The following is a 27814-nucleotide window of genomic DNA, read 5'->3' as shown; positions in this document are numbered from 1 at the left end:
TCCATTTTTTTGTTTCCGAATTTGTGCAATTTTGCAATTGTACAAATTAGAATTTGCGCAATTCCACATGCGAAAATGTGCAAATTCCCTCAAAATGTGCATTTTTGTATTTCAGCCTATGGCAGAAATGCGCATTTTTGGCTGGTATTTTTAGTTTGCATATTTTTCTAAGCTGAAATTTGTGCAACATTCAGGAAAGTTAGAAGACTGGTTCACAAATCCCAGGAATCCACCCAACAGGGAAAAAGCCAGTCCACTATGGAATCTGTGGGTTAGATTCATGAAAATCCAAACTCTTTTGATTCTGTTGCAGACTTCTCCAACATCCCTACTCACATGAGCAGTTAACTCAAGTGAGAAGCGTTAATGTGCAGTAAGCAGTGACCTTGGGTAAGATGGCTTGCTATGTTCCAGTTCATGGAGGGAATAGACAGTCCTGAGAGAGTTTGCAGGTCTTCGGTTGCACTGCTCACACGAGCAGTGTTTTGGACCCAGCGTACCGGACACCCTCTACCATTTTAACAGTGCAATCCTATGCATATCTATGCAGAATTAGATCTCACTGTATCCAGTGGAGTTTACTTCCCAGTGAGTTTGCTTAGGATTTTCCCCATCTTCCCCTCTCAACACAAAAGTCAGCTAAACAACAGACTTGGAACAAATATTGGAAATAACTACCTGGAAGTCCCATTTCACCACTGGCACCTTTCTGTCCGGGGGGCCCAGTTGGTCCAGGAGGCCCAGGAAATCCTGATTCTCCCTTAGGGCCTAGAGAAAACACAATAATTACAACCAGTTTAATGCCAGAAACTAATTTCCATCAGCAAATTCCATCAGATTTATTATGGCATAAATTTTAAATAGAGGGGCCAAAAGGCTGTGAAATTCTGTGACATTTTTATGCACAGCTCAAATGTACACAAGGTAAGGGCAGTGAACATTCTTAACAGCATATAAGACTGACTATAATATGATCTTCCCAGGTTTGCTAAGTTACCTCAGCACCTGTACTGGGAAAAAGAACTGTTTTCTTGATCGAGCCCTACACAATTAGAATTAAACCTGTTGATAATTTTTCGTTCAGCAATCTATCATCATGACACTTACTGTTTTCATTGTTGCCCACCTATCACATTCCTCAGTTCAGAGACTCTTTTCAAGACACCAGGTCATTCCTTTGCCTTTTGTCCCTGTTTCTGCCTTTGACAGAAGCCTTCTTAACACTGTTGTTTGTGTGAGTTGCTTGAGATGACATTTTCTGATGGCTCATCTCCCTCCCTGGGGTCTCTAGAAGTGAAATCTCTGAGTGGGGAGGGAACTGCTTTCTAAATCACCCAGCACAAACCTGACATGTCACACACAGCTGCTATTACCTAATATTTTGAATTGCTAAGATACTGTAGGACAATCTCTGTTCCGCAGTATATCTTTAGCAAAACGCTGAGTTTGGCTTTTAAAATCAGCAGAGGACAGGCAGCTTAAATATAGTAGAAAGCTGTGGAGTGGACCTGTCTCCAATTAGCTTTGCTACACGAGGCTGTTAATCACTGAATCTACTTTTGGTTTTGCTGCAGAATTGAGTTTGGAGCTCTACACAAAGAGCTTTTGCTTTTCTGCTTTTCCACTACATGACCTCTAGGTGGCACTGTGCTCTAGCAGAATAGTGCAAGGACACAAGTAGTTCTTCAGCTTTCAGAAATAATACCCCATTTCCATTCCTCTAAAACAAAAAAACACCTGGAAAGTGCACTTAAAAAACAGAAACAAAACTGGGGGGGGGGTCACGATATCATCTAAAGAACCCATAAACAACCATGAGCAAGGAATCATGAGTGCACAATAAATGCCTTGTGCAGAAATGTTCAATGTGTAATAATGGGGGGTGGAAGGGTGTTTTGAAACATAGGATGTTGTCTTATATAGAGCAAGACCATTCATCCATCTAGGTCTGGATTGTCTATGCTTCATGGAAGCTGCACCCCAGGATTTCTTTCTGAGCCTTATGTGGAGGTGCTGGGGATTAAAGCTGGGACCTTCTGCATGCAAAGCACGTGCTCTACCACTGAGCTGTGGTCCTATCCGAGGTATGGTCTGCACTATACATTTCACATATCCATATGCTGTTACCATTTTATCTGAGATATGGCATGGAAACTGGACAGTAAGACAGGTCTACCAGCATGACTTTTCTATGTTCAGAGAGAGAGAGAGAGAGAGAGAGAGAGAGAGAGAGAATCTTAGACTGCCAGGTGCTAAGTTCTAACAACAGGCAAAAAGATTGCCATTAAGGCCTGCTTGTCATTTTAGGAAAACAGGAAGCTGCCTTACACCATCAGAAAATCGGCTCTAGCTCAGTACCACCTACATTAACTGGCAGTGGCTCTCCAGGTTTTCAGCCAGGAGTCTTTCCCAGCCATACTTGGAGATGCCGGGGACTGAACCTGAGACACTTCTGTATGCAAAGCACGTGCTCTCCCACTGAGCTATGGCTCAGGCAGTGACCCTTGGTATAAGAACAGAGGCTTTAGTCAGAAGACTATCCCTGTTTTCAACTGCAAAATATTGAAGGGTGTGGTATATTTGCAGAAGATCCTAGGGGTAAAATCCAACATAAGTCTGGACTGTGTGTCTGAATACCTAATTGCTTTGTGTTTTGCTGAATAAACTTTGTTTTCATCATATTCTTGGTTATTGATAAATAATGTACACTCACTAGCTCAACAGGTCCACATCATTAAGAAAATCAATATGTACATGGTTCTGGTGACACTTGTATCATTTATCTCAGGCCAGTTCTTACTTAGGCAGCAAATGCATTTGCACAGTCAGTCATGGCAACCTTCATCCGAAGTGAAGTGGTATAGCCCAGACATAGGTTCTCCAGTGTGTTTTAGTAGAGAGGGAGAATGGACCTTAATCTTCAGCAAAACCTAGAGGCCTACTATGTTGAACCAACCTTCTTAAAACGGTTTGAAGTCAATGTGGTATTTTGGTCCAATGCATCTTCACTGATGATGCATGCACATTTAGACAAGACAGGTGGTCAGTTCTCCCTCACCTGGTAGTCCGGGTGCACCTGGCTGTCCAGCTAGTCCAGGAGGTCCTGCATCACCGGGGAGACCTGGGTAACCCTTCTGCCCTGTTAGGCCAGGAACACCTTCAAGGAAAGAAAGAGGCAGAATGAGTTGTGTTTCTATTTAGGAACATTAGTCAAACAGAAAAGAGCAAGAAGAATGAGCTTGTCCCCAGGTTCCAACAACATCTTCCCATTAGCCAGGCTACAGGCCATTGTGCATGGGTCACAAATCCAGCAGTGCATGGCTGGCTTGTGCCATGTGCAAATGTGCCCCACTAAGGGCACATTCACTCAAGCAAATGAACATCACATGGTTTTCCCCATAGCTGCATATGCTTTTCTGTTAAAAAGCATTGCAAGGTAATACTAAGGTTCTATCCATGGTAGCACATTCATGCACAAGAGTATTTACTTGATGCTGAAGTCATCGAGGATGCACATGTCAACCAATCCACAGAGAGCGCCAATGTTGCTATCAACTGGCAGGAGTAAGTGAGAGAATACCATATCACGGAGACAATGATTCAAATGTAACACAAACTGCCACCATGGGAAGAGACAGCAGTTGGGTATCAGCCTGCCTGTGCTGAGCCTTAGGCACATGCTAACTGAGAACCGGGAGGAAGGAGTCACAACCACCAGGAGTCAAAAGCCAGGAGTCAAAAGACAGGAGTCAAAAGACAGGCGTCAGACACAGAGGTCCTTTTGCTGCCCAAGCAAAGTTCCAGTCTGACCTAGAAGCATTCACAGTTCTTTCCTGGTCAGGAAAAGCCAGGGTGGTTAGGGTCATGTTGAAGCCAAGTAACCCATCAGCATCCAGGGAACCCTCCGACCTGCAGCCCTGCTTAAGCAGCACACAGATCCACAGGTTCCTGGTTCTAGCCCCTGCACCTTTCAACACAGCCCAGGAGGAAGCACAGGAAGTAATTCCGATATGTACTTAATGTGGGCTGAGTGGAAATCACCACCTGACATTCCCCACCCTATTCCATGCTGTGGACAGCAAATGGGACTTCACTAAATGTTCTCCAGAATGTTCTAAATGTTCTGGAACATGTTCCAAATACTCCGTACTCTAAATACTCTAAATGCTTGGCATGTTCTAAATGTTCCGCACTAAATACGCTAGCCTAAAATGCTCTAAATGCTCTGTATCTAAATGCTCTAAATGCTACATGCATGTTCTACATGCTCTGCATATGTTCTAAATAATCTGGAGCACGTTCTAAATGTTCCACACGTGTTCAAAATGTTCTTCATGTTCTTCACTAATGTTCGCACTACTGTGGGCAGTAAATGGGACTTCACTAAATGTTCTCTGGAGGTGTGTGGAATTCTCCAACAAGACAGAGGAGAGGGTGCCTGAGAAAGATATTTCTGCTCCACTACTCCTATCACAATGACTATTAAGGGATTCTCTACTACTATACAACTCTCAAAACTATTATTTATACTGAGGGAGAGAAAGAGAGAGAGAGAGAGGGAGAGAGAGAGAGAGAGGAAATAATGCAGAGAAGCATGTGGAAGAAAAGGCTACGTTAAATGGAACTATTATGAAAGCATGTTTCTAAAAAGGACAGAAGGGTGGGAGAAGCCATTATCCAACAGGTATGAGGGAACTGGTAGGCATCAAATGAAATGTTTTACTGCAAGGTCTTAGTCTTTTCTGAGAATGCTCTATGACTGCTAAAAACACAGTTGCAAGGTGTGAAATCGCTGGCTGCATACCCACCAGTGCTGTAGTGGTAAATTTTGATACGCAGGCACTCATCCTGACAGTTCTCATAGCCACCATATCAACAAATCAGTGCTATTTATTTATTTATTTATTTATTGCATTTATATCCCGCCTTTTTTCCTCCAAGGAACTCAAGGCAGCATACATGATCCTCCTCCTTCCTCCATTTTATCCTCACAACAACAATCCTGTGAGGTGGGTTGGGCTGAGAGTCTGTGACTGGCCCAAAGTCACCCAGTGAGCTTCCATGGCCGAGTGGGGACTAGAACCCGGATCTCCCGACTCCCAGTCCAGCACTCTCGCCACTACACCACACTGGCTCTAGGAGTTTTTATCTCCTCCAGGTCCAGGACTTTTGCAAAGCGAATGGATCTTAATGGCCGATTCACAACCAAGGCACCCCAAAAGACTTTGCATTACAACATGCAACAATATATCAGTGCTGGGAAAATTCATCCCCCTCCCCCCTCAGCTACTGTGTCTATTGCAGTTCAGGTCAGAGGGAACAGGGAATTCTGAGTGGGGTGGCAGATGATGTCAGGGTCCCTACCACTGATTTTTTTTTTAAATGGCCAATCAAAGCCCTCTTCAGTTGGCTGCCATCTGTATCTTCAACTATTGGGTCAGGTTGCACTAGTGGGGCACAGCCTGACCTCGGTTGGATCATGTAGTGGAATCATGTGGTGGAATCACAATTTACTTATTTGTTTATAAAGAGAATCAGGAATACAAAGAGGGTGGTGGAAAAGAAGGAGAAAAGTTGGGAATACATCTATGCTGCAAATACTGATGCTGTATTATTTATTGAGTATCTAAAATATTCCTTTCTTGTCTTTCATGCCGAAGCACTCTATGGTGCTGTACAACTTAAAGACCAGATACATATTAAAGGCATGAAAACACTGCACGCATGCCCCAGAAAGCAGCAGTAAAACCAGAATTCAATCAGCAGCAAGAAACCCAACCAGTCCCCACTACAGCAACTGAGAGGGCTCTAAAACCCCTCTGAAATAAAACAGGCTGTACTGCTGGAAAGGGAGACAGTTCAATATTCATGGAATTGTCATGACTCTTCACTCCTCACTCTAAATCCTCAAAACTGTAGCTTGGTGTAGGTGCAAAGAATTATCTAGTAGAGAACCCTACTTGTTCTCCCAAGAACTAATGTTCCTTGGTTTCTCTAAGGTGGGAGATCTGGATCTACTGGTGGTTTGCAGGAGATTGGCAAAGTTTTCTGACTCCCAATTGTTCAACAATAGCAGCTCCCGCTCTAAATTATAGGGCTGAAATGAAGAAAGCCTGGCGCAGCCAGATTTTTGTGTGGAAGGGCTGTGAACTCCATTCAGTTCTGGTGCTCAAAACAAATTCTTGGGTTCAGAATTCTTTAATTCCAAGTGTATGCCTTTTACAGCAGATTCCAGTTGGTGGATCTTGGGGTTCTAGTTAAAAAAAAAAAAAGTAGATCCCACAAGCCTGACGTCTACCCTCCGCTGCTGTAAAAGAACAAGGAACAACTGTTACACCAGCATATATGCTGTGCAGAAGTGCCCTGAGAAAGAAGAAATGGTGAAAAGCAGAAAGATAGAATGGGGATATTGACTGAGTAGGAACCTCATAATCCTTATAAACTCTACAAGTTTATATAAAGTTGCTTGGGGTGAAAAGAGATAATAGGAACCTTCTGCTTTGGAAACCTTTGTGGTTGAAATGAAATGAATAAAATAAATACTGTATTTTAAATCTCTGCATTGCTGCTAAGTTTTATTCTAGTTGTACTTTTAAGCTTTCATATTTTATATTGTTTTATGCTGTAGCTTGTGGTTTTAATTGTTGTGAACCACCCAGAGAGCTTTGGCTATTGGGCAGTATGGAAATGAAACAAATAAATAATAAAATTAATAAAATAAAAATCAACTGCTTTTGAGAAATCAACCAATGCCACAGAGATCTGAATCCTGGCGTCACTAATGTCACTCCAGGATGAGAACTCTGCAACCATTCATTCTGCAATCATGCAGTGATGAACCACTTCCAGCTTAAAGGGGTTGAATACTGCCATTCTTAGGGGTCCCATTAAGGGACCACTGCATGCCTCTGCAACTCAGTTGGCAAGCTGCAGTTCTGCAAGGATTTGCCTTGAAGTCCAGCAAGAGATCTGCATCCACCAACGGGTCTCATTTTGCATGCTAACGTTAATGGGGGTCCCAGATCTGAAACGGGCTGAACATTGCTCATCTACATTATGTTCGGAAGGAACACATTTTGAACTGTAATTACTTGCAAGGTACACTTTTACCTGTTATAGCCAGTTGTTTGTTGTGCATATTTTTTTAATATATTGATTTGTTGGTGCTGTTCCCTGAGGGCTTTCTTCCTTCTTGGTTTTGGGAAGGAACACAGAAGCAATGTTTTCTCACCTGGATTTCCTGGCTCTCCTTTTTCTCCTTTAGAGCCCAACTGGTCCAGATCGACTTTTCCTGGAAGTCCAGGCAGACCTGTTTCGCCTTTGGTGCCCTTTTGCCCTGAAGGTCCTGGACGGCCCGACTGGCCTGGTAGACCATCACTGCCTAAGTGGTATCCAAACAACAGAGAATTTATCGTCAGCTCAGACTTCATTGCAGAGATATTACAATTCCCAAGGAAACAAATGGTAATCTACTGAGATGTTATTTCCATTGTCAAAGTGCTGGCGAAATCCCAAGTATTCGAGAGATCCAACAGCTAAAATGTTATTTATGATCTTATCCTTCCCCCAAGGTGTCTAGGGTGATGTAAATGCTCTCTCTCTCTGTCCATCAGGGGTGTTTCTGAGCGCAGGGAGTGGGATAGCAGTTCAGATTCTGAAGGAGAACCATCAGACACAGGGGAGGTGTTTTCCCATGCTAGTCCAGATATGAGTAGGCCTGCTTCTCAGGTTACAAACGTACAGGTGGCTGAGCTTGAGGGTCCCTCCTCACCCCCCCTGTGAGAAGCAATGAACAGGAGGTTGACCTAATAGATGCCAGGTGCAAGCGCAGAGCAAAGATAGAGAAGGCAGGGGCGGAACTTAGACGGTCTACCCTATTGGCCTTGTGTGAGAAGCTGAGCTTAGAGGCCTCATGAGAAGAGAGGGACCTCCCCTCCTTAAGTTAGGCTAGCGAGGCCGCCTCCCTCTTCAAATGGCGGGCAACTCTTGTAAATTCCATTTGGATTCCTGAAGGCATTCCTTTGTAGATGGAGAGTTTCTCTGAGAATTTGCATCTGTATGACCCTGTGAAGTAATAGATTACAAGCTGTAGACTGAAGCCTCTCATCTGTGTATGCTCGGGCATTGAAGAGAAGTGGGGGCTGAGGGAATTTTGACAGCCCCCCCCAAACACACAGAGGACGTACAGATTTTGTTAATTCTGTTCCACCTGTGTTTCGTGGACTGTCAGGAGTCTTTCATTTCATCATCTTCTCACGGACAGAATCAGATTGTATATACAGAATTTCATTCCTGCTTGCAAATGCACATTAGCACTAATGCACATTCATGTAACAGCCTCCCCCCGTAAAAAAAAAAAAACAGTTCGCAAATCTGTGGAATTCATCTGACTCAGAAAAAGCTGGTCTGCTGTAGATTCTGCAGGTCAAATTCATAGAAATCTGAACTTGAATCTATTGTGGGGTTTTCCGGCATCCCTAACACACACAGGAACATCCTCATGACAACCTGTCAACTAAGTTCGGCTGAGAACTAGTGACTGGGCTAAGATCGCCCAGTGAGAGTCATGGCTTAGAGGGGTTTTGAAATCAAGCCTGCCCTGGTCCTAGACCGACTCTCGAACACAAACAACTTCAGATCATGGTTTTGCTAATAACATTAGACAGACCAGTTATTGATACTGTTACCAAAGAACTTGCAAAGTGAGGCAGAAATCAGAAGTCACAGGAACATAGGAAGCTGCCTTATACTGAGGCAAACTACTGGTTCATCTATTCCAGTATTGTCGACACTGACTTGCAGCAGCTCTCCAGGGTTTTGTTTTGTCCAGCCCTAACTGGAGATTCTGGGGACTGAACCTGGGATCTCCTGCATGCAAAGCAGGTGCTCTGCCAGTAAGCCCCTCTCCTATTTCTTTTGTCTACATGTGCTAAATATAAAACTGAACTTTCAGGACCTTTAAAAGACCACTCCCATATTCCAATGCTGCATTAGATGCAGTACCCTAAAAGCAGAAAGCACAGCTTACCTTTGGGGCCAGGAAGGCCATTTCTGCCAGGGATTCCGATAGAACCTTGGGGGCCAGGTGCACCCATCATTCCCATGTCGCCTTTGCCACCTAGATGCATGGAATCACCAGTTTTATTCAGAATCAAAAAGAGAGTGAGGAAGGAATGCCTTTTCTAAGAAGGGGACTGCCAGCCAAGATTTGAAAGTCCTTTGATTCAAAGTAACAAACAGTTCTTAAAAAAAAACAACAAACCTGCTGTCCAATTAATTAGGTACTCTATTCTAAACATCAAAATATTTTAACTGATCAGTTGACTAAACTTTGTCTAACAGTGGCTGATCTGTGAACTAGGAGAGTTGACCATGGAGACACAATAACATCCATCGTTATGGGGTGGGGGGTGGAAATCTGCATGCAAATTCTGAATTTATATCTAGCTCATTTGGAATAATATAATGCAGGTCAACTGGAAAGCCTTTAATTCACTGAAGGATCTCAGAGTGAGAAAATATGAAATGTTCTCAGTTCATCACCACTGAACTGAATTAGGATTTTGATGGGTTGATTTTAGCAGACACCAATCTACTTCCCATTCTTTAAGTCCTCTCTTTGCAGTACACTAGCTCATATGCAGTTATAAATTTCTACAAAGTTCTCCATATCTACATCAGAGATGCTGGAATTCACCTGGAAATCCTGGAGTTCCATCTCGTCCGGGTGGTCCAGGTGAGCCTGGAGGGCCTGGGAGACCGGGTGATCCAGGAAAACCTGGGCTGCCTCTGTCACCGGGAGGACCAGGAATGTCAAATCCTGGGGGACCAGGATCTCCTTTTTCACCTGCTGCGCCTTGCAATCCTAGACAATATCATTACAGTACAATCATTCAATGAGGGAATTTCCAAAAGAGGCTGTAGATCTATTTGGATGGGCAAGAGACATGGGGACAATGGTTTCAAACTGTGTCGTGTACAGATCTGTGTTTCACGCTGGCCATATTACAATATAAAGTTGACTTGTTGCCCACTTGGCCTTAATTCAACATAACCTGCAGCTGAGCAGATCAGTGAAAACCAGGTGTTTGATAGAACTCTAGGAATGATGAAGTGAGGAATCTGGTGTTGGAGGCACAGGGTCTGCACAAACTGTTGCAAGCCTGTTCCAAACAAACAGATAAGTGTTATACATTTTATGACCAGTGGAGGCTGGTGGCTCCAATGTCAGTGGGGCAGTAAATCCACTTTGGGTTTCAGTCAGAACCAATCACAACTCTAAATGAGCCACCAGCCTACAACCAATAGGTCAAGAGGCAATTATTTATGACCCATTGTATCATCTTTTAGAAATCAGGTGAAGCCATTTTAATTCTCTTGGGCATTTTAATTTTTTGTATTTTAAGTATTAGAGAGACGTTGTAGTACAGACACTGGAAATGAAAATTTCAGTCTGCTCTTTTAATCAACATTCTAATTTGTTTATTGTTTTTAATAGTTTAATTGTTGATTTCATAGTTGCTATCTTGTTTTAATTTACACTGTAGGCTGCCCTGGGATAAATATGATGAAGGAGGGTATATAAATGCCTTAAAGAATACTCAAGAAAAAGACTCATGAAGTAAACTGCCATCTAAGTTGAAAAATTAACTTGGGTGATTTTGAGAGACATATATCTGTAAGAAATGGCGTACCCTTACATTTCTATTCTATGAATGCCTGAAATTAAAGCAGACCAAGCTTTATTTAGAATGTGTAAAGTCTCTGCCCTTTATGACTGTTTGCTCCACCATTGTATATTTAATATTATGATGTATTCAATAATAATATGTATAATATTAATAAAAACAACAATAACAATTATTATTATACCATCCTCCCTCGAAGAAACTCAGGTCTGTGAACATGGCTCTCTTTCTACCTATTTTAATCCTCACAACAAATCTGTGAGGTAGCTTAAGTTAAGAGGCAGTAACTGGACCAAGGTCACGCAGTGAGCTTGGTAGCTGGGTGAGGATTTGAATTCAGGTCTGCCCTGGTGCTAGTCTGACACTCTGTCACTACACAGAAAAATAAATAAGAGGAAATCAAATCCAACAACAAAAACAACAAAGGATCAACAATCAAGTTGGGATATGTAATCTTAAAAAATGAATTTCAAACACTTTACAAATTCTTACAACAAAATTTATAGTCACAAAACTTAAAAACAAGCAGCTTGATGCATCTCTAGAGTAAATAAACATGAAACCCCTCGTATATGACAAACAACAAATACATTTTGATCAAGAATTTGTGGTCTCTAGTGATCCACCATCACAATTTCTCATATAAAGATATGGAAAAATAGTACTAATTAATGAAGAAGTGATATGTATCTTTTAATGTAGGCATTTATGTTTTTCAGGGTGTCTCTTGATATTTCTTTAATGTATACATTTATGTATTTAATAACAAATTAAAAATAGAAAGAAAAGCAGCAAGGATCAGTGGACATATTATATGACGTTATGACAGATGTGCCTCATTTATGTCACTTATATGATACTGTATGTGGACAGCATCATATAAATAATGAGGTGGAGCATAATGACCTTCAGCATGGTACAGCTGGCATCCTTTCTTGTAACAGGCTTCAAACAGATCCACTTTTAGTTATGATGCTTCCACTTAGTCTAGCAAAAAGGGAAACCCTCTATTCCTGGTATATTACCATGTCCTAAAGGTTTCACTCATCTACCCACCCACCAGCTTGTCTGGTCAGGACCATCTGAACCACTGTCCATGAAAAGACGAGAAACTCAAAGGTATTCTCAGAATACACCATTCTCTCCCTAAAAGTAGTGGTTCAGCCTGTGTGAGAATGTAAAAAAAGATGCCATCCAGAAAATCTTAGGTTTCTTTCTGTGTCTGCAGCATCCTGTGGAACTCTCTGACCACAACCACCTCTTCATGGGTAAATAAGTCCATCTTGTAATTCCTGGAGCAAGTATGGTAAAAGTATGTGTGGAGGTCCATGTGATTGGCCTGCACATTTTTTGGAGTGGGAGACATTTCCCAAGGAGACATTTCCCAACAGGCCTCCTGAAGTGGGAACTACTCTGAGTGAGACAAAGTAGCCCCTCGTACTGAGAGATTACAAACAGACTAGACTGCTGCACGCCCAGACATAGCAAGTCAAGGTGGCTGTGGAGACCATCTTCTCTAGAGAGGGGGCCTTGAAGGTGGCATCGTCCCCCACCCTGGATTTTATTTAAAGTTGGTTCATTTTCTCAGGGGCAGTACCTTCCTTGCCCCTCCCTGTCCCCTAGAACAGGGATGGGCAACTTCTGTCCCTCCAGATGTTTTGATCAAACCCCATGATCCCTTGCCATTAGCTATGCTGGTTATGCCTGATGTGAGTTGTAGGCCAAAATGTCTGGAGGATCACTAGTGGCCAACTCCTGCTGTAGAAACTGGTTTAAAGACTCCCTCACAAGCACCCCACACACACACACAACCTCTGAGGAGAGAATGTTATGTAGAATTGCTTTTTAAAAAAAGGAAAAGAAAAAAATCAATACATTTAAAGGAAGTGGGGGGGGGATTAGATGAAGGAAACCACAGTACCTGATGGGCCTGAGAAGTTGAAAAGCCATCATGGTAAGAACTCATCATGAAGTTGAGACACAGGGAGTAGTAAGGAGTTGGGAGAATGCCGTTAGGGTTAGGATACAAAAGTAAGCATATTGGTGTTAGACCAAAAACCTATATAAAAGGATGCAATCCACAACTCGCTGAATTGAGAGAGCAACCGTTGAATACATTTAGCTGATGGCGCCTAACCCAAGCATAATGCTAGGGTATACAAAGTCCCTAACAAAGAAACTGGATTTTGAGTAGACTTGATAGAAACGTTTTCCAATGGGCAGCCAGTAATTAACTATGATATCTGGAGAAAGAGAACAGATTTTTGTATGCAGAAATGTCAATGAAAACAGAAATTTTGGATGCCTTTCAATAATGGAATTACATAAAAATGTATACAAGCTTTTCTGCTTTCCAGATACTTCATCAACCCCACAGCTGTGGTTAAGTTGCTACAGTGATTTTCCCCTCACCCATTTTAATTTTTTTTTTGTTCTGCAACATAGGCAGGGTATAGGAGCCTTCCCCAACAGATGTGTAGGGTTACAACTCCATTGCTGTCCACAAGTTGGGGGAGACTGGTGTACAGAGGAAGAAAATATTTGAATAAACGGTGATGCGCACAAAGGAAAACGTGAACCAAGACTACCATTTCAAGTTGCAGGGTAAAAAAGATCGGGTTAACGTTACACCAAACTAATGCTAAGGAAAAAGTTACATCCTACCAAGAGAAATAAGAGCAAAAGAAAGAATGGATGTGACATCATAGCAAACTGAACAGTGACAATCAAAGATAAGTAATGCTGATTTGTTAGTACAAGCTCCAGCTGTGCACAGCATTCAGCTAGGCTAGAAAGAGCTGCTGCAGTAGGAGTGACGTGGGGGAACAAAAAATGAGCTGTGCAGATCCTTTAAGGTAGATAGAGAAGACTGATAGAAGAAAAAATGATGGGCTAATTCAGGCACTTGGCAAACAGGTGGGGCAGGAGGCCAAACAGCATGTGGGTACATGTTCATTCAAAGGGGTGTTAAAGGCTGAGATGCACCTGAGATGCTCAGGCATGTCATGTGCAGAGGGCATTAAAATGTGACAGGAAACCAGGACTGGAGGGAGCCCCAAGAGAAAACATTGGAGGGCGTTGAGAATAGGGATGTATAAGAATGTCATTTTTCCTCGCAAACCATACAAGCATGCCCCCTTTGAAGCTCCAAATGCAAGCATGAGCATGTGTATTCACATTTGGAAAACATCCGCAATTTGTGAAAATATTCACAAATTGTCAAACCCATGCCTGCATTTGTCTATTCCCCAGTTCGATTTGTGCAAATTTCCTCATTAGATTGAATCAGCCCAGCTTTAGCCTGGGGAGGGAATTTGTGCAAATTGGGGGAGATTAGTGCAAATAACCCATTTGATCGCTGCTCGATTTGCACAAGTTTCCTGTTCCTGCGAAGTGAGGCAGCATTCGTGAATGGGAAACCAGCATGAGACGAGCAGCAAGACAATGTTTGGAGAGTCCTAGTGACCTTGAATGTCGCTTGTCCACCCATCCCTGATCGAGAATGGTGCATTCACTCAGAGCCTTGATACAGGAAGCTGTTCCAAAAAATATAATCCCTCCTTCTCCAGCCTGGGGTGCTCCAGATGGGTTGAGCTACAGCTCCTATCACTCCCAGCAGGGCTGGGGATGATGGGGATTGCACTCCAACTCACCCAGGGGGCAGCAGTTGGAGAAAAAGGCTGCTATCATCAATGGAACCAGTAAACTGCATGTTGGCTTGACTTCTTAAAGAGGGAGGTGGCTTGCTAGGGAATTGGACAAGTTGCAAGAAGTGCAGGGCCAAACAAGATATGGAGGGGCTAAATGCATTGTGTCAAGCTGACTTGTGCTGAGTCAGAACATTCCTCCATCTGGCCCATTGATGCCTATTCTGAATGGCAACAGCTCTCCAGGGCGAGGACTTTCACTTCACCTGCTACCAAAGCCTTTAACTGGAGATGCCAGAGACTGCAGCAAAGCCCAGACTCTACCACTGAGCTGTGGCCTCCCAGAGTTGTTTTCCCTAAAGCCACACCCTCCCACTCTCCCCGAGCAGCAAGGACCTCCAAGGGACTCTGACACTGGATGCTGAGCACACCAGGCAGGGTTCTGAAGAAGCAGCCACGCAGTGGCTCTTTTCTCCCAGCAGCACATAGCTTCCACAGGTCTACTCTGTTATAAGCCTGTAAGTAGGGACCATCTGCCTTTATTGATTAATCTGTAAGCCATTCTGGGAGTCCTTTTGGCTGAGAAGCAGCATAAAAATGCTTGAAATAAATTAATAAATAGTGCCCAACCAACATCGCCACCTGCCCAACTACCTGATCATCTCCTCCAAGAGCTACCCCAGCACAGAGACTTTTGCAGATACCAGCTATGTCTTTTGAATCTTATCTCTCCACAGCCATGAATGCTAGAAAGTTTCAGTGTTGGGTTTTTTTTAACGAATGCAATAAGGCACGTGATGGGTATAATGTATAATAGAATGGATGCCGGATTTTGGATGCATTTTGTAACGTGGTTGTGGTCATGCAGTAAGTTCTATACCAAGATGCTTTGGGTATAGATTGACAGCCCACAGTTTTGTGTGATGCTGGCATACATGACCTCTAAAATATATATGTGGTGGATTGTGGTCATGCAATACAGCAAGGAAAGTATGCAAAGAGGAAGTACCCAAACATGTTCTTAAAGTGGTTTGGAATTAAAAGTGGAGTTGCACTGAGGTAAATATGAAAACATACCCCTGGTGTTTTATCACTATGGGATTTAGGGGTTGTTCATACATGAAGCAGCCCACATGAGAAGACCTCAGGGGCATGACTGCCAGCCAGGCTGGGCTCTCAAGCAAAGGTGTGAACAGACATCTCCACATGGCTAGTGCATACAGAACCACTATTATTTTCATGAGAGGTGCAGCCTGAAAAGAGTGGTATGACCGTCATGGGAATTGATGTGGCCACAGATATGAAAAAAGAAGGAGACTTCTAGGAATATAGGAATATACTTCTAGGAATATACTTTATTAGGCCCAATGCATTCTGGATTTGGATCTTTTTCAGGGCCACTCAGGGCTGGTTCAAGACATTTTGCTCTCTGAGGCAAAGGACAAGATGGCACCCCCTCCATTCCATGTACAAAAGCTGACTGGACTGGCAGCTGAATCTTTCTTCAGTATTGGGGATGGGATTACATCCCCCACGACACCTAAAGGCAGCAGGGTATCTTAGGGGGCACAGCGCAGGCCGTGTGGCCAACAGCTCTTTTCTCCAACACTTTGCTGCCACCTCCCAGCATCTGCCACCTGAGGCAACTGCCTCCCTCAGCCTAATGGAAGGGCTGGCCCTGGGCCACTCTTAAGCTCAACCAGTCTCAATCTCTCATCTCCAGGAACATTGTGGCAAAGTAATTACGGGAAACTAAAGGCTGAGATCAGTTGCACTTAACACAGGGCGGTTGAACCTCTTTCAGCCTGAGGGCTGGATTCAATTCTGGAGACACTCTTAGGGGCTACATTCCAGTGGTGGGTTAATGGCAAATGGGGGGGGGTCCTAAATGCCCCCCAAACCAGCATCTTTTAGCTTAAAGCGCTTATTGCCAGTAACTAAGCTTAGGGGAGTCATCTCAACCTTTTAAAATAGGGGAGGGGGGAGTGCAAAAGCTGGGAAACCACCAAGGGATCAGTGTTCAAGGGAAAGGGGGTGAAGCCAGGTGCACGACCATCTGGTCCAGAGGGCTTTGGCCCCCAGGCCTGAGGTTCAACAGCCTTGGCTTAACATATCAGGTCCAATAAAATACAAGTGGGACCTGCAACTAAAAGGGGCACCCCTGTTCAGGGTTCTAGCCAGTCATTCCCTTCAAGCAGGAAATACTGCTTTACCACCAGCCTTATTTCTGGATCCCCTTCCCCAACGGACCCTCAGGATTCCTTGTCCATTGGACCTGCTTAAACCTCATTGGGTTTTTATGGGGGGGGTGCTTTTGTGCACCTTTAGTCCCGCGCCCCCCGCCCACATCCTAAAGATTCCTTTGACCTTCTGCAAACTTCAGGATTCTCTTGAGAATGCCAGTACTTCCCTTCTGTTTCTCAGTGGTCCCGTTTGGGTTACTGACCACCTGAGTTTGCTGTTAGAAGAAGTGATGTTCCTGTATACCTAGAGGTTCTCTCTCCTTCTTTTCATGCATTGGTTCCTTCCCTCTTTTTCCCTTTTCTGTTTTGTGATCATGTATACACCACCCATGTGAAGGCAAAGGACATCTCCAGATCTGGCCTTACCTTAATGTGGCTGTTCATTTTACCTGAGGCAATCCAAACCCTTAATCCACAGGGAGGAGGGAACTCCCATTGAGTGCAATCATGGGGGGGGGGACACACACACCTTGCCCCTTACAATAAATTCCATTTGTGAAACAGATCTAAACATAAACATACTTAAATATATTCACATGCTTTACCAAATATTTCTAAATGCGAGTTAGCTATAAATGTAAGAGAAGGGAAAGGCCCAACTTTAGATGCCCCAAGGATGAAAACAAAGGTGATCAATAATTTTACATGGCTCAAGCCCCAGTAGGAGACTGATTTTGTGCCACTGTAGTTATGTCTTCAGGGTGACAATCCACACATCCAGAATGAAAACTCCCTTGAGTACAACTGTCAACTGCCCTCTGAGGAAAAGGGAAAAGCTTGTTGCCTTTTAAAAATCTTAATTCAGTTGCATAATGTAGGCCTCACTGAGGTGTCTGGGCTGTGCCACTTCAGACCAGTGGGCTCCGATGTCAGTGGGGCAGTGAATCCACTCCTGGTTTCAGTCAGAACCAATCAGGACTCTAAAGGAGTTCCGGTCAGGACTCTAAAGGAGTTTTTAGACGGAACCAGTCAGAACTCTAAAGGAGTTTTAGTCAGAGCCAGTCAGAAATCTAAAAGGAGTTTCAGTCAGAACCAGTCAGGATTCTAAAGGAGCTTCAGTCAGAACTCTAAAGGAGTTTTTAGACGGAACCAGTCAGAACTCTAAAGGAGTTTCAGTGAGGACCAGTCAGGCCTCTAAAGGAGTTTCAGTGAGGACCAGTCAGGACTCTAAAGGAGTTTCAGTCAGACCACTAAAGGAGTTTTGGTCAGAACCAGTCAGAACTCTAAAAGGAGTTTCAGTGAGGACCAGTCAGGACTCTAAAGGAGTTTCAGTCAGACCACTAAAGGAGTTTTGGTCAGAACCAGTCAGAACTCTAAAAGGAGCTTCAGTGAGGACCAGTCAGGACTCTAAAGGAGTTTCAGTCAGAACTCCAAAGGAGTTTCAGTCACAACCAGTCAGGATTCTAAAGGAGTTTCAGTCAGAATTCTAAAGGAGTTTTAGTCAGAACCAGTCAGAACTCTAAAAGGAGCTTCAGTGAGGACCAGTCAGGACTCTAAAGGAGTTTCAGTCAGAACTCCAAAGGAGTTTCAGTCACAACCAGTCAGGATTCTAAAGGAGTTTCAGTCAGAATTCTAAAGGAGTTTTAGTCAGAACCAGTCAGAACTCTAAAAGGAGCTTCAGTGAGGACCAGTCAGGACTCTAAAGGAGTTTCAGTCAGAATTCTAAAGGAGTTTTGGTCAGAACCAGTCAGAACTCTAAAAGGAGCTTCAGTGAGGACCAGTCAGGACTCTAAAGGAGTTTCAGTCAGAACTCCAAAGGAGTTTCAGTCACAACCAGTCAGGATTCTAAAGGAGTTTCAGTCAGAATTCTAAAGGAGTTTTAGTCAGAACCAATCAGAATTGTAAAAGGAGTTTCAGTCAGAACTCTAAAGGAGCTATCCAGTGCAAAGCACCTTGGATAGCTCCTTTAGAGTTCTGACTGGTTCTGACTGAAACCCGGAGTGGATTCACCACCTCACTGACATCAGCGCTACCAGTTTCTGCTGCTTCAGACTGTAGGTCAGAAGTGTGAAATCTCAGGCGCATGGGCCATATTTGGCCCACCTGGGATCCAAAATCCAGCCTTCCAGGTTTCTCCTGAAGACCACATCCAAGGCCTTCCCCTTTTCCCTGACCATCCTAAAAGATTGAAATGCTTCTCCTAAAGCTTAGTTACTGGAAGTCTGAGTTAAAACATGCTGACATTTTTTTTGCCTTTTGGCCCCACCCTTTTTGCCTTTGGCCCCGCCCACCACTGGGATGCAGCCCCTGACAGCTTCTTCAAAACTGAATTCAGACTTTGGGCTGAAAGAGGTTTGACACCCCTGCTGTAGGTGGAAGCTCAACATGAGGGAATGTTCCTAAAATAAGCCTACATAGAAAAGTAGTATGTCAGGGGAAACGCTAGGCTAGAATCCTTTCCCTTGACATATTAGCTTTCCAGAAGCAGGGAATTATTTTTATTTCAGTATGGAAGAGCATTCAGACATGTGAGCACTCACTTGCAGTTTGAAATGCCACTGTCCAGACCCGGGTTTACCAGCTGACTGAGAACTGGCCTTTATCTGGATCAGAGAATTTTATTCATTCATACATAAAATATAGAATAGAAAGCTTCACTAAGCAAAGTCTACGTTGGAAGTTAGAAAGCAAATGGCCACAATCCAATATAGCAATTATTTTTAGATCTACCTTGGTATAATGAAGAGCATAATCCTGACTCGAGTCCCATTAGGGGCTATTAGTCCTTTCTGTAATAGTTTTGCCTCATTGTAACCATATACCAGCTCTTCTTGAACAGCCCCTGATGGGACAGGTTTATGCTAAATAAGTCTGTTGATAATTTTAGGGCACACTTCTGCTTATTCAGTTCAACTGAACATTTGGGAAACAATTTTCAGGTGAAGCCTAACAAAGATATTACTTTGACTGGCACGATCATTTCACTTTAAGTTATATGAGGGACTCTCTCCCAGGAAGTCAATATTGGAAGAAATGAAAATCTGCAGAGTTGATGTACTGATGGATCTGGATTTGAGACTGTGTCACTTACTAATCAGTTATTTCCAGACTTACCTGGTGGCCCCACAGGTCCTGGAGGCCCCGGGGGTCCGGGTGGACCTTGGCCACCAATTCCTGGAACCCCAGGCGGTCCTACTAACCCAGGCTGGCCACGTGGCCCAGGGTCACCTGAAAAGAAAATGCAAATAAATCACATTCTGAAGGCTGCTCACCTTCCTAGCAGTAAGTTTGAGCATATGCTAATAGAGCACCATTTATTTTTCATCACGAAAAAAACAACCGAAGAGTGTGACACTTCCCCATTCATTTCAATGGAGGGACCTTATCCATGGATACCTTCTTCTGTGTATGTAGAGCAGCTCCTTGTGCCAAAATGAATGGGGAAGTTCTTCTGGATTGGGGGTTCTGTTGATGCATCTGAGCTGTCCATGCAACTACTTGCGAAATTTAGATAACACCAGAGTCTTGTGTATATAATCTTGCATGCACTGGGGACTGTGCAGAACTTAGGGTACAGAAAAAACACACAGCACCCCTCCCCCAGCAATGATGCATCCCATAAGAAACATGGCCCACTTGGGCATTCCTGCCTATGCCATGAAATCTTGCCAAGGTGACAACCACCAGGGTGTTACCCTCCTCTCCCACTTTTCACTGCTGACAGAGAGTAATGAGACAGCATACTCTTACAAGTCCTCGGAATCACAGCCAACATGTTTTGACATGTAGTGTATCTCTAAATGCAAAATAGGAGGTACAAACCACAGAGGGATCAACTCCAACACCGCACCAAACCATGGTTTACCCTAGCCATAGTTGAGAACCCATACCATGGTTGGAGTTTCTAAATGATCAGGCAACCATGGTTTAGAGCTGCCTGCTTATGTCTTACATCTGTTTGTCACTCCAGTCTTGAGGTGCAGTGTTACATGACACAGGGAGAGCAATGACTGTTAACTATGGTTTGTCCATGTATATATCATGCAAGATCATAGCTACCACAAACTTTGGTTAGCAGAGACACTTCAGGCGATGCTTTCCGATTCTGGTACTCCAGCCAATTGCAAATCATGTTTTGGCCATTTAGCCATTGTGTCAAACAACAGTTAAGGGTGCAATCCTATGCATGTTTAGACAGAAAAAAGTCCTACAACTCCCAGAATTCCCCAGCCAGCCATATTGGTTGGGGAATTCTGGGAGTTGTAGGACTTTTTTTCTGTCTAAAAATGCACAGGATTGCACCCTATGCTTACTTAACCACAGTTTGCCTTGAGCCAATCTGTCTTAGCACGGACCCATCAGAAGAACTTATGAGGAGCACAACATTGCATAAACGTAGGAATACAAGACACAGCCTGATATTGAGTTCAACCACTAGTGCAACAACTAACTGAGTATTGTCTACACTGACTGGCATCATCAAGTACCAAAGTCTGTACCTTTTGGCCCTGGAGTTCCATCAAAACCTCCACGTCCTGGAGCACCAGTGTTTCCTGGAGAGCCGGGATCACCTTTGGGGCCCTGTGTGCCTTTAAAACCTGGTGGTCCAGGTGGCCCAGCAGGTCCTGGGACACCAAATCCACGGTCCCCCTGCAATATAATATAGAAGAAAGAAAGAAAGAAAGAAAGAAAGAAAGAAAGAAAGAAAGAAAGAAAGATTTTTGTTTGTCCCCATTCAAACCTATGGCTCACATTGTTGTATTTATATTTGTTGTGAACTCAGTTTGATTACAGTAATTGCAGAAAAGGGGTAAATAAATAAATTTGACTACTCAGTTGTCACACTGAATTATGGTTAAGAAAGCTTAACTATAATCTAGTATGATGTCTGAATTGACAAACCACGGTTTACAGTTGCCCAGGAAACCAGAACGGTAAACCATGGTTGAATGTAGGTTTTCAAAACCACTTTTTTTGCTAATTATGGCTTAGTATGATGTTTGAATAAATCATAGTTATGACCATTGCTCCACCTCAACAGTCCCCTGCACCACAGAAAAGAACTGCTGGCAGTCGGCAAATGAAGGCAACGCTAAACCATGGTTTGGTGCAGTATGTTTGGACGTTAACACCATGGTTTGCATTCTAAATTATGGCTAGTAGTAGAAACCATGGCTTACTGTGGTATCTAAATTTAGCCTATTTCTGGAAGAAGGAGAGCTGGCAAATGAGAAGACGATACCATGTTTAAACAAAATTGACCACCCTTTCCATGTATCTCAAATACCATGAAATTATGTTATTTTGTGCGCAAAGCTGCCATGGACTCCCATGTAACTTTTTTTGGTGGTTGCTTTTCACAGTATGCCCTTATGAAATGAGGGCTGGTATTTACAGCAATTAAGCCAACCAGCATGGTGCCCTCAGGCTGTATTGGTCTTCAACTCCAAGAATTCCTCAGTCAGATTTTTTTCTTTTTTTACCCGCCCCCCCCCCCAGAGAGTGGTATTTCGGGATGAAAACAGGTGTAGTGTGGATTTTATTTTTTATTTTTTTACCTCCTGGATCAGACAGAGACAGAGAAATCTTTCCAATCCCTTTCTGCCTGAACCTTTAACTGGAGATGCCAATGAATCAATCTTCTGTGTGCAAGTTATGTGCTCTACAACTGTGGGCTAAACCTCATCCCTGGTTCCCAAATTCCTGCTAATAAACTTTAACATCCCACCAATGGGAGCTGGCACAGAAGGCTCCACACCTCCATTCCGATCATACACTTCTGGGGAGGACCAGCTTATTTTAGCTGATGGTCACATGAAGATTTTGAATATCACTTATAGGACCAGAAAGTTTGATAATGCTTGTCCTGTTGAAAAGGTCCAACACCATGGCAAAATGTCATAAAATTGTTTTCCACACCATGCAACATATTCTTTATTTAAGAAAAAAAAACAGCAGAGGGCCTTCTCTGCTGTGGCACACCGGTTGTGGAATGTCCTCCCCTTGGAGGCCCAACTGGTGCAGACATGGGTTTCATTTCGGCGTCAAGTTAAAACATGGCTTTTCACCAAAGCCTTTGAGGCCTAAATGAATTCCCTAAGTTGCACACTGTTTTAACTACTCTTTTAGATATTTTAATGGATATTAGCTTGTTTAAGGGTTTAAAATGTTTTTAGCTGTTTAAATTATTAATTGTTTTATCTGTTTAAATTGATTTTATCTGTACGCCACCCTGAAATCTTAATAGGGCAGGATTCAAATGTTTTAAATAAACAAACAACATAAGCCCCCTAAGAGAATCCTCTTTACTGACCTTCTGCCCACCAATTCCTGGTGACCCAGGTGGTCCATCAAGACCTGCTCTGCCGGGGTTCCCTGGCGCTCCAGGGAGACCCTGCATCCCAGGGAAACCTGAAACACAGTGAAAAGGGTTTGATGCACAATACCATGAAACATCAGCGCACTTTGACAGGAATTTTGAAAGCTTCTGTTTTAAGAAGTGGGCACATTTTCACACCGAATTGACTGTTAAACTCTTAACACTCCAGACTGAGTCATCACAGATGAGCAAGATGCCTCTGGAGGCCTGTTGCTGGAAAGCCACAGCAGGAGATGGCTACTGTCCTCAGCTTCTGTTTGTGGGCTTCCCACTGGCTGCTGTGAGAAACAGGGTGGCATAGTGGAGGCTGGTGGCTCTAGTGTCAGTGGGGCAGTGAATCCGCTCCAGGCTTCAATCAGAAGCTTGGATAGCTCCATCCCTTGGATAGCTCTTTTAGAGTTCTGACTGAAACCCAGAGTGGACTCACAGCTCCACTGACATTGGAGCCACCAGCCTCCTCTGGGGTGGCAGACTTTGTAGACCAGGAGTGCTGAACATCAGGCCCATAGGCCAAATCCAGTCCACCTGGGGTCCCAATCCAGCCCTCCAGGGCTTATTTATTACCTTTCTAATCTGCCCAATAACTAATGTTCTCTAGGGTTCTCCAGATGACCACGCCCCCTTCCCCTGGCTCCACCCCTTCCCCCTTCCATCAACTGTTTGGCAGTTTCCCAACTTTTGCTCAGTTTTTCCCATTCTAAAAGAGTGAAATGCATTTCCTAAGGCCCAGTTCCTGGCAGTTAAAATATGCTGGTATTTTTAGTCATTTTGACCCCTTTTCTTTTGCCTTCGACTACGCCCACCACTGGAATGCGACCCTCAAGAACTTCTCCGGAATTGGGTTGGGGTCTTGGGCTGAAAGAGGTTTGATACCCCCGAGGTAGGCCTTTGGCCACATTCAGCAGGCCTCTCCTTATGTTCTTAAGATCATTCCATCCTCTCCTTCCATAACACAGAATTATCTCCCAGTTCCCGATTCAACCCCTATCTCTGAGCAGAATTTCCTCAAAAATACAAACACTTTAATTTAAAATAGGACATCTTTAGTTTACCCTTCCTCCAAAGAGCTCAGGGTGACTGACATAGTCCCACCTCTTTCATTCTCACAACAGCCCTATGAAGTAGGTCATGCTGGGGGAGATTGACTGGCTGAGGTTCACCCAATAAGCTTCACGACTGAACGAGGAATTGATCCCAAGTTCCCAGTATCTAAGTACAATCCTCTCACCATTACATCAGGGGTGGGCAAAATGCAGCCCACAGGCCACATTCAGCCCCTGGACCCCTAATTTTTTTAACTCCCCCCCTCCAAAAATTGCATCCGTAGTAGCTAGGGAGCACCCAAAAGGCCAAATGTAGCTAAATTTAACTATGGTAATGCTCTGCACAGGGGATTTCAGCCCCTCTGGGGTGGGGGTGGGGCACAGACTGTGCAATGCCCTGTGGTAGGGCTCTGGAGGCTGAAAATGTTCCCTGGACTGCTGGATGTTGCTCATCCCTGCACTACACCATGCTGACATTAACGAATATGACAAAGACGAACCTTTGGGCCCTGGTGGGCCTGGAAGTCCAATGCCGGGTAACCCTGGTTCCCCTTTTTGGCCAGGGAGCCCTGGTAATCCACGCTGACCTGGTTGACCAGGATCACCTGCAAAGACGTATGTTTTAATTAGTGCTGAAAATGTCTCCCACATTTTTTTTATTCCCATTCACTTTGATAGAAAACAAATTGCGTTCAAAAAGAAATTCAAAGGAGAAGAAATTTTGGAGAAATTCTCATGGGTTGGGTTTGGGGTTCTTGTGCTTACTTTACTTATGAGGTGACTGAGGAGTGTGAGCAAGTGTCCTGTCTTTCATTGCACCATCATCTCTCTGGCAGCCTGTAGCCTCCTCAGCTTCCCACACTTCAACTGAAGCCATCAGGAGGAAGACATCACGAGGGAATTCTTCCCATGGGGCTTTTTCAGTTCAGGAAGTGCAGGAAGCCTGGGAGGCTGCAGAGTAATGGAAAGACGTGTAATAGAGAGAGAAAACACACACAGCACCCTTGGCCACCTTGCAGTGATGAGGTAAGCTCAAAAATACCACCAACAGAAGTTCAAAATTCTGCCTCTGAAAACACAGCTGATGCTGTTGCCACATACAGAAGCAGTGCGATAAGCCAAAAAACCCTTAGGAGAAAAGAAACAACCTGTGCTACAACACCTGCCAAAAGTGAGGCCAATTGGTGAGAAACTGTTGGAGAATTTCTCCTCCCCTAAGAGAAATTCAGTGAAATTGTCCCCCCAATTTCTCTGCCCACAAATAGTCTGGAGATTTTTGAAAGGCCATTTGTGCACAGTTCTAATTTTAATTATCTAAACCAAACTCCCCCAGCCCAGCCCAAAGGTCAAGCATGATGACATTCCACCAGGAGGCACAGCTAACCTCTTACCTGGAAGGCCAGCTTCTCCATCTCTACCTGGGGGCCCAGGGTGACCTGGAGACCCTGATTCTGTAATAGTTTGACCAGGTTCTCCTTTGGGTCCTGAAAGTAGGGGAAAAAGAAAATACAGGTGGACCACTCACAACGGACAGTAGAGATTTCACAATGTGAAACCAAACCAAAATGTAGTTCTGTAACAAGCAACATTTACATTAAATTAAAAATTAAAAGGGGGAAGAACATTAAAAAAGCCAGAAACACCACCTTAAATTGACCATTTTCCAGCATGTTTCTGGGTTTTTTCCCATGTTAACAAGGTTAGCAATGTTGTCCCTAATGAAGCAAACATTCCTTTTTACAGTTTGGTCAAGAAAAGTAAAGATGCTTACCTGGTACTCCTGGGGCTCCTGGACGTCCTGAAACACCTTGAATGCCCTTCTCACCTTGGGGACCTTGTGGGCCAAATCCAGGGGGCCCCGGCAGGCCTCGATCCCCAGGTAGCCCAGGTTGCCCTGGGTCTCCAGTAGGCCCCTTATCCCCTTTGAAAGCAATAGACCCCTAATAGGACAAGGAAAGACAGAGTGGAAAATATTTCACAACGCTGCAGCTGTGTTAAAATGTATTTATAGCCCATTTTATTCCAAAAGATCAGGACGCTGGGAACACAGGGAGTGCCTTGCTAGCTAAGACCAGAAAGCCTGTCTAGTCTCTGAGAGGGCCAGGGACGTGCCAATGGAGAGCTCACAAGCAGCACATGATAGAAATGGCCATTTCTCCTGTTTGTCTCCTGTGTTTGGTGAGTGCAGATTGCAATTCCTTTTTCACTGTGCCAAAGCATTCATTCATTCATTTGTTGTATTTCTATACCACCCCATAGCTGAAGCTCTCTGGGCAGTTCATAAAAATTAAAAACTATTAAAATACATTATATAAAGTAGAAAACCATTTACGTAAGGACATAAAACAGATAGCACACACAACAACAAATATCTAAAACAACTTAAAACCATCAGCCAGAGGCAATCCAGGACCTGATCAAAAAGACTGGTTATATGCTGCCAAATGCCTGAGAGAAGAGTCTAATTTCCAGGAGAAACAAGACAATGTAAAGACACACTCACAAAACCTGGTCTCCACTTCTACTTGTATCTGGTAACCTTTCCATCCAGTGCATCTAGCTCTCTACTTAAGGTTCTTGTAGAGCTGAAGGGAACATTTCCAAACATTTCCAAACCCATCTCCACAACCGTGCAGTCCTTCTGCCAATCAGCTAAGGTGGCCAAATACAACAGGAAACAGGATTGGTAAATTGGATATCATGGCTTTTGATCTCCTAAATCAGGAGAGGGGAACCTCTGGCCTGTAGAGGCTTTGGGTCCCTCCATGGGCCCTGCCGTCTGCCCGAGCTCCACCTCCAGGTGGAGGTGCCAACTAGGGGCTTGGGAAGGGGGCAGAAACACCCCTGTCACCTCTGATCATTCTACCTGCAAAGATTGGCTCTGCACTGTTCTATGGCAGTTGTGGGTTGCAGAAGGCCACTCATCTCTACAGAGTTACACTGAAAACATTGCCTTGATAGAGACCATCTGCATATGCCAAAGCATAGGTATAGCTGATGTGCATCTGAAATGTGGATTTTCAAGGACAAGGATCATTGCCATGTGAAGCTTGTCATGGCATGATGCTGCATAAACATTGTCAACTTTTTCTTTCTTAAGAACATCGGAAGAGCCCTGCTGGATCAGACCAGGGGCCCATCTAGTCCTGCATTCTGTTCACACAGTGGCCAACCAACTGCCCACAGGAAACCCACAAGTAGGACACAAGTGCAATAGCACCCTCCTGCCCATGTTCCCCAGCAAGTGGGGTACATAGGCATAGTGCCTCTGATACTGGAGGTGGCATAGAGTCATCAGGACAAGTAGCCATTGATAGCCTACTTCTACCCACTATTACAAAATATAGGATGGTCTCCCTGGTTTGCTCTGTTTTACAAAGCATGATGCTAATGCAACCCTTCCCCATCCTGGGGCCCTCTGGAAATATTGGACTACAATTCCCAGCATCAGAGTTGTAGTCCAAGAGAACTGGAGGGCATCAGTTGGGAAAGGCTACAATGCAACATAAGAAGCTATCAGTATGGGGTGCCAACAGTAGACTGATTAAATCCACATTATTCATTAGGTTGCATCCATATTTAACAGAAAACTCCAGATTCACACTGATCAAAATGGACTTACAATGCTATCCCATTCACACTCACTTACTGGCTCTCCCTTGGGCCCAGGAACACCTGGTAATCCATCTTGTCCAGGAATACCATCTAACCCAGGCACACCTGGAGGGCCTGGGAACCCAGGGTTTCCTTTTTCACCTTTCATTCCAGGGAAAGCAAGGACATCACCTGGATCACCTTTTGCACCAGGACGTCCAGGAGAGCCTGGATGGCCCGGAAGACCCTAGATAAAGAACAGTAACTATTTCAGTAATTA

At 44.0% G+C, this 27814-nt stretch overlaps 1 protein-coding gene across 1 annotated transcript in view; it reads right to left on the bottom strand.

Moving 5' to 3' along the window:
* The window catches only part of COL4A5 (collagen type IV alpha 5 chain), a 186331-nt gene that overhangs the window by 43941 nt on the left and 114576 nt on the right, over positions 1 to 27814 (bottom strand). The window contains exons 24-35 of the mRNA XM_084814113.1: positions 27590 to 27781; positions 25712 to 25880; positions 25332 to 25424; positions 24441 to 24545; positions 22832 to 22929; positions 21018 to 21168; positions 19633 to 19746; positions 9698 to 9865; positions 9029 to 9118; positions 7232 to 7381; positions 3059 to 3157; positions 679 to 768 (exon numbers count right to left, since the gene is read on the bottom strand). Coding sequence (XP_084670239.1) covers positions 679 to 768; positions 3059 to 3157; positions 7232 to 7381; positions 9029 to 9118; positions 9698 to 9865; positions 19633 to 19746; positions 21018 to 21168; positions 22832 to 22929; positions 24441 to 24545; positions 25332 to 25424; positions 25712 to 25880; positions 27590 to 27781 — 1519 coding nt within the window. The remainder of the gene's footprint in view (positions 1 to 678; positions 769 to 3058; positions 3158 to 7231; positions 7382 to 9028; positions 9119 to 9697; positions 9866 to 19632; positions 19747 to 21017; positions 21169 to 22831; positions 22930 to 24440; positions 24546 to 25331; positions 25425 to 25711; positions 25881 to 27589; positions 27782 to 27814) is intronic.

This window comes from Heloderma suspectum, chromosome 9 (genome assembly GCF_057233095.1).
Source record: "Heloderma suspectum isolate Gila_16-S chromosome 9, 16-S_ref, whole genome shotgun sequence".
Lineage (NCBI taxonomy): Eukaryota > Metazoa > Chordata > Lepidosauria > Squamata > Helodermatidae > Heloderma > Heloderma suspectum.
Note: the sequence above shows the minus strand (reverse complement) of the source record. Positions and strands in the feature narration are given on the sequence as shown.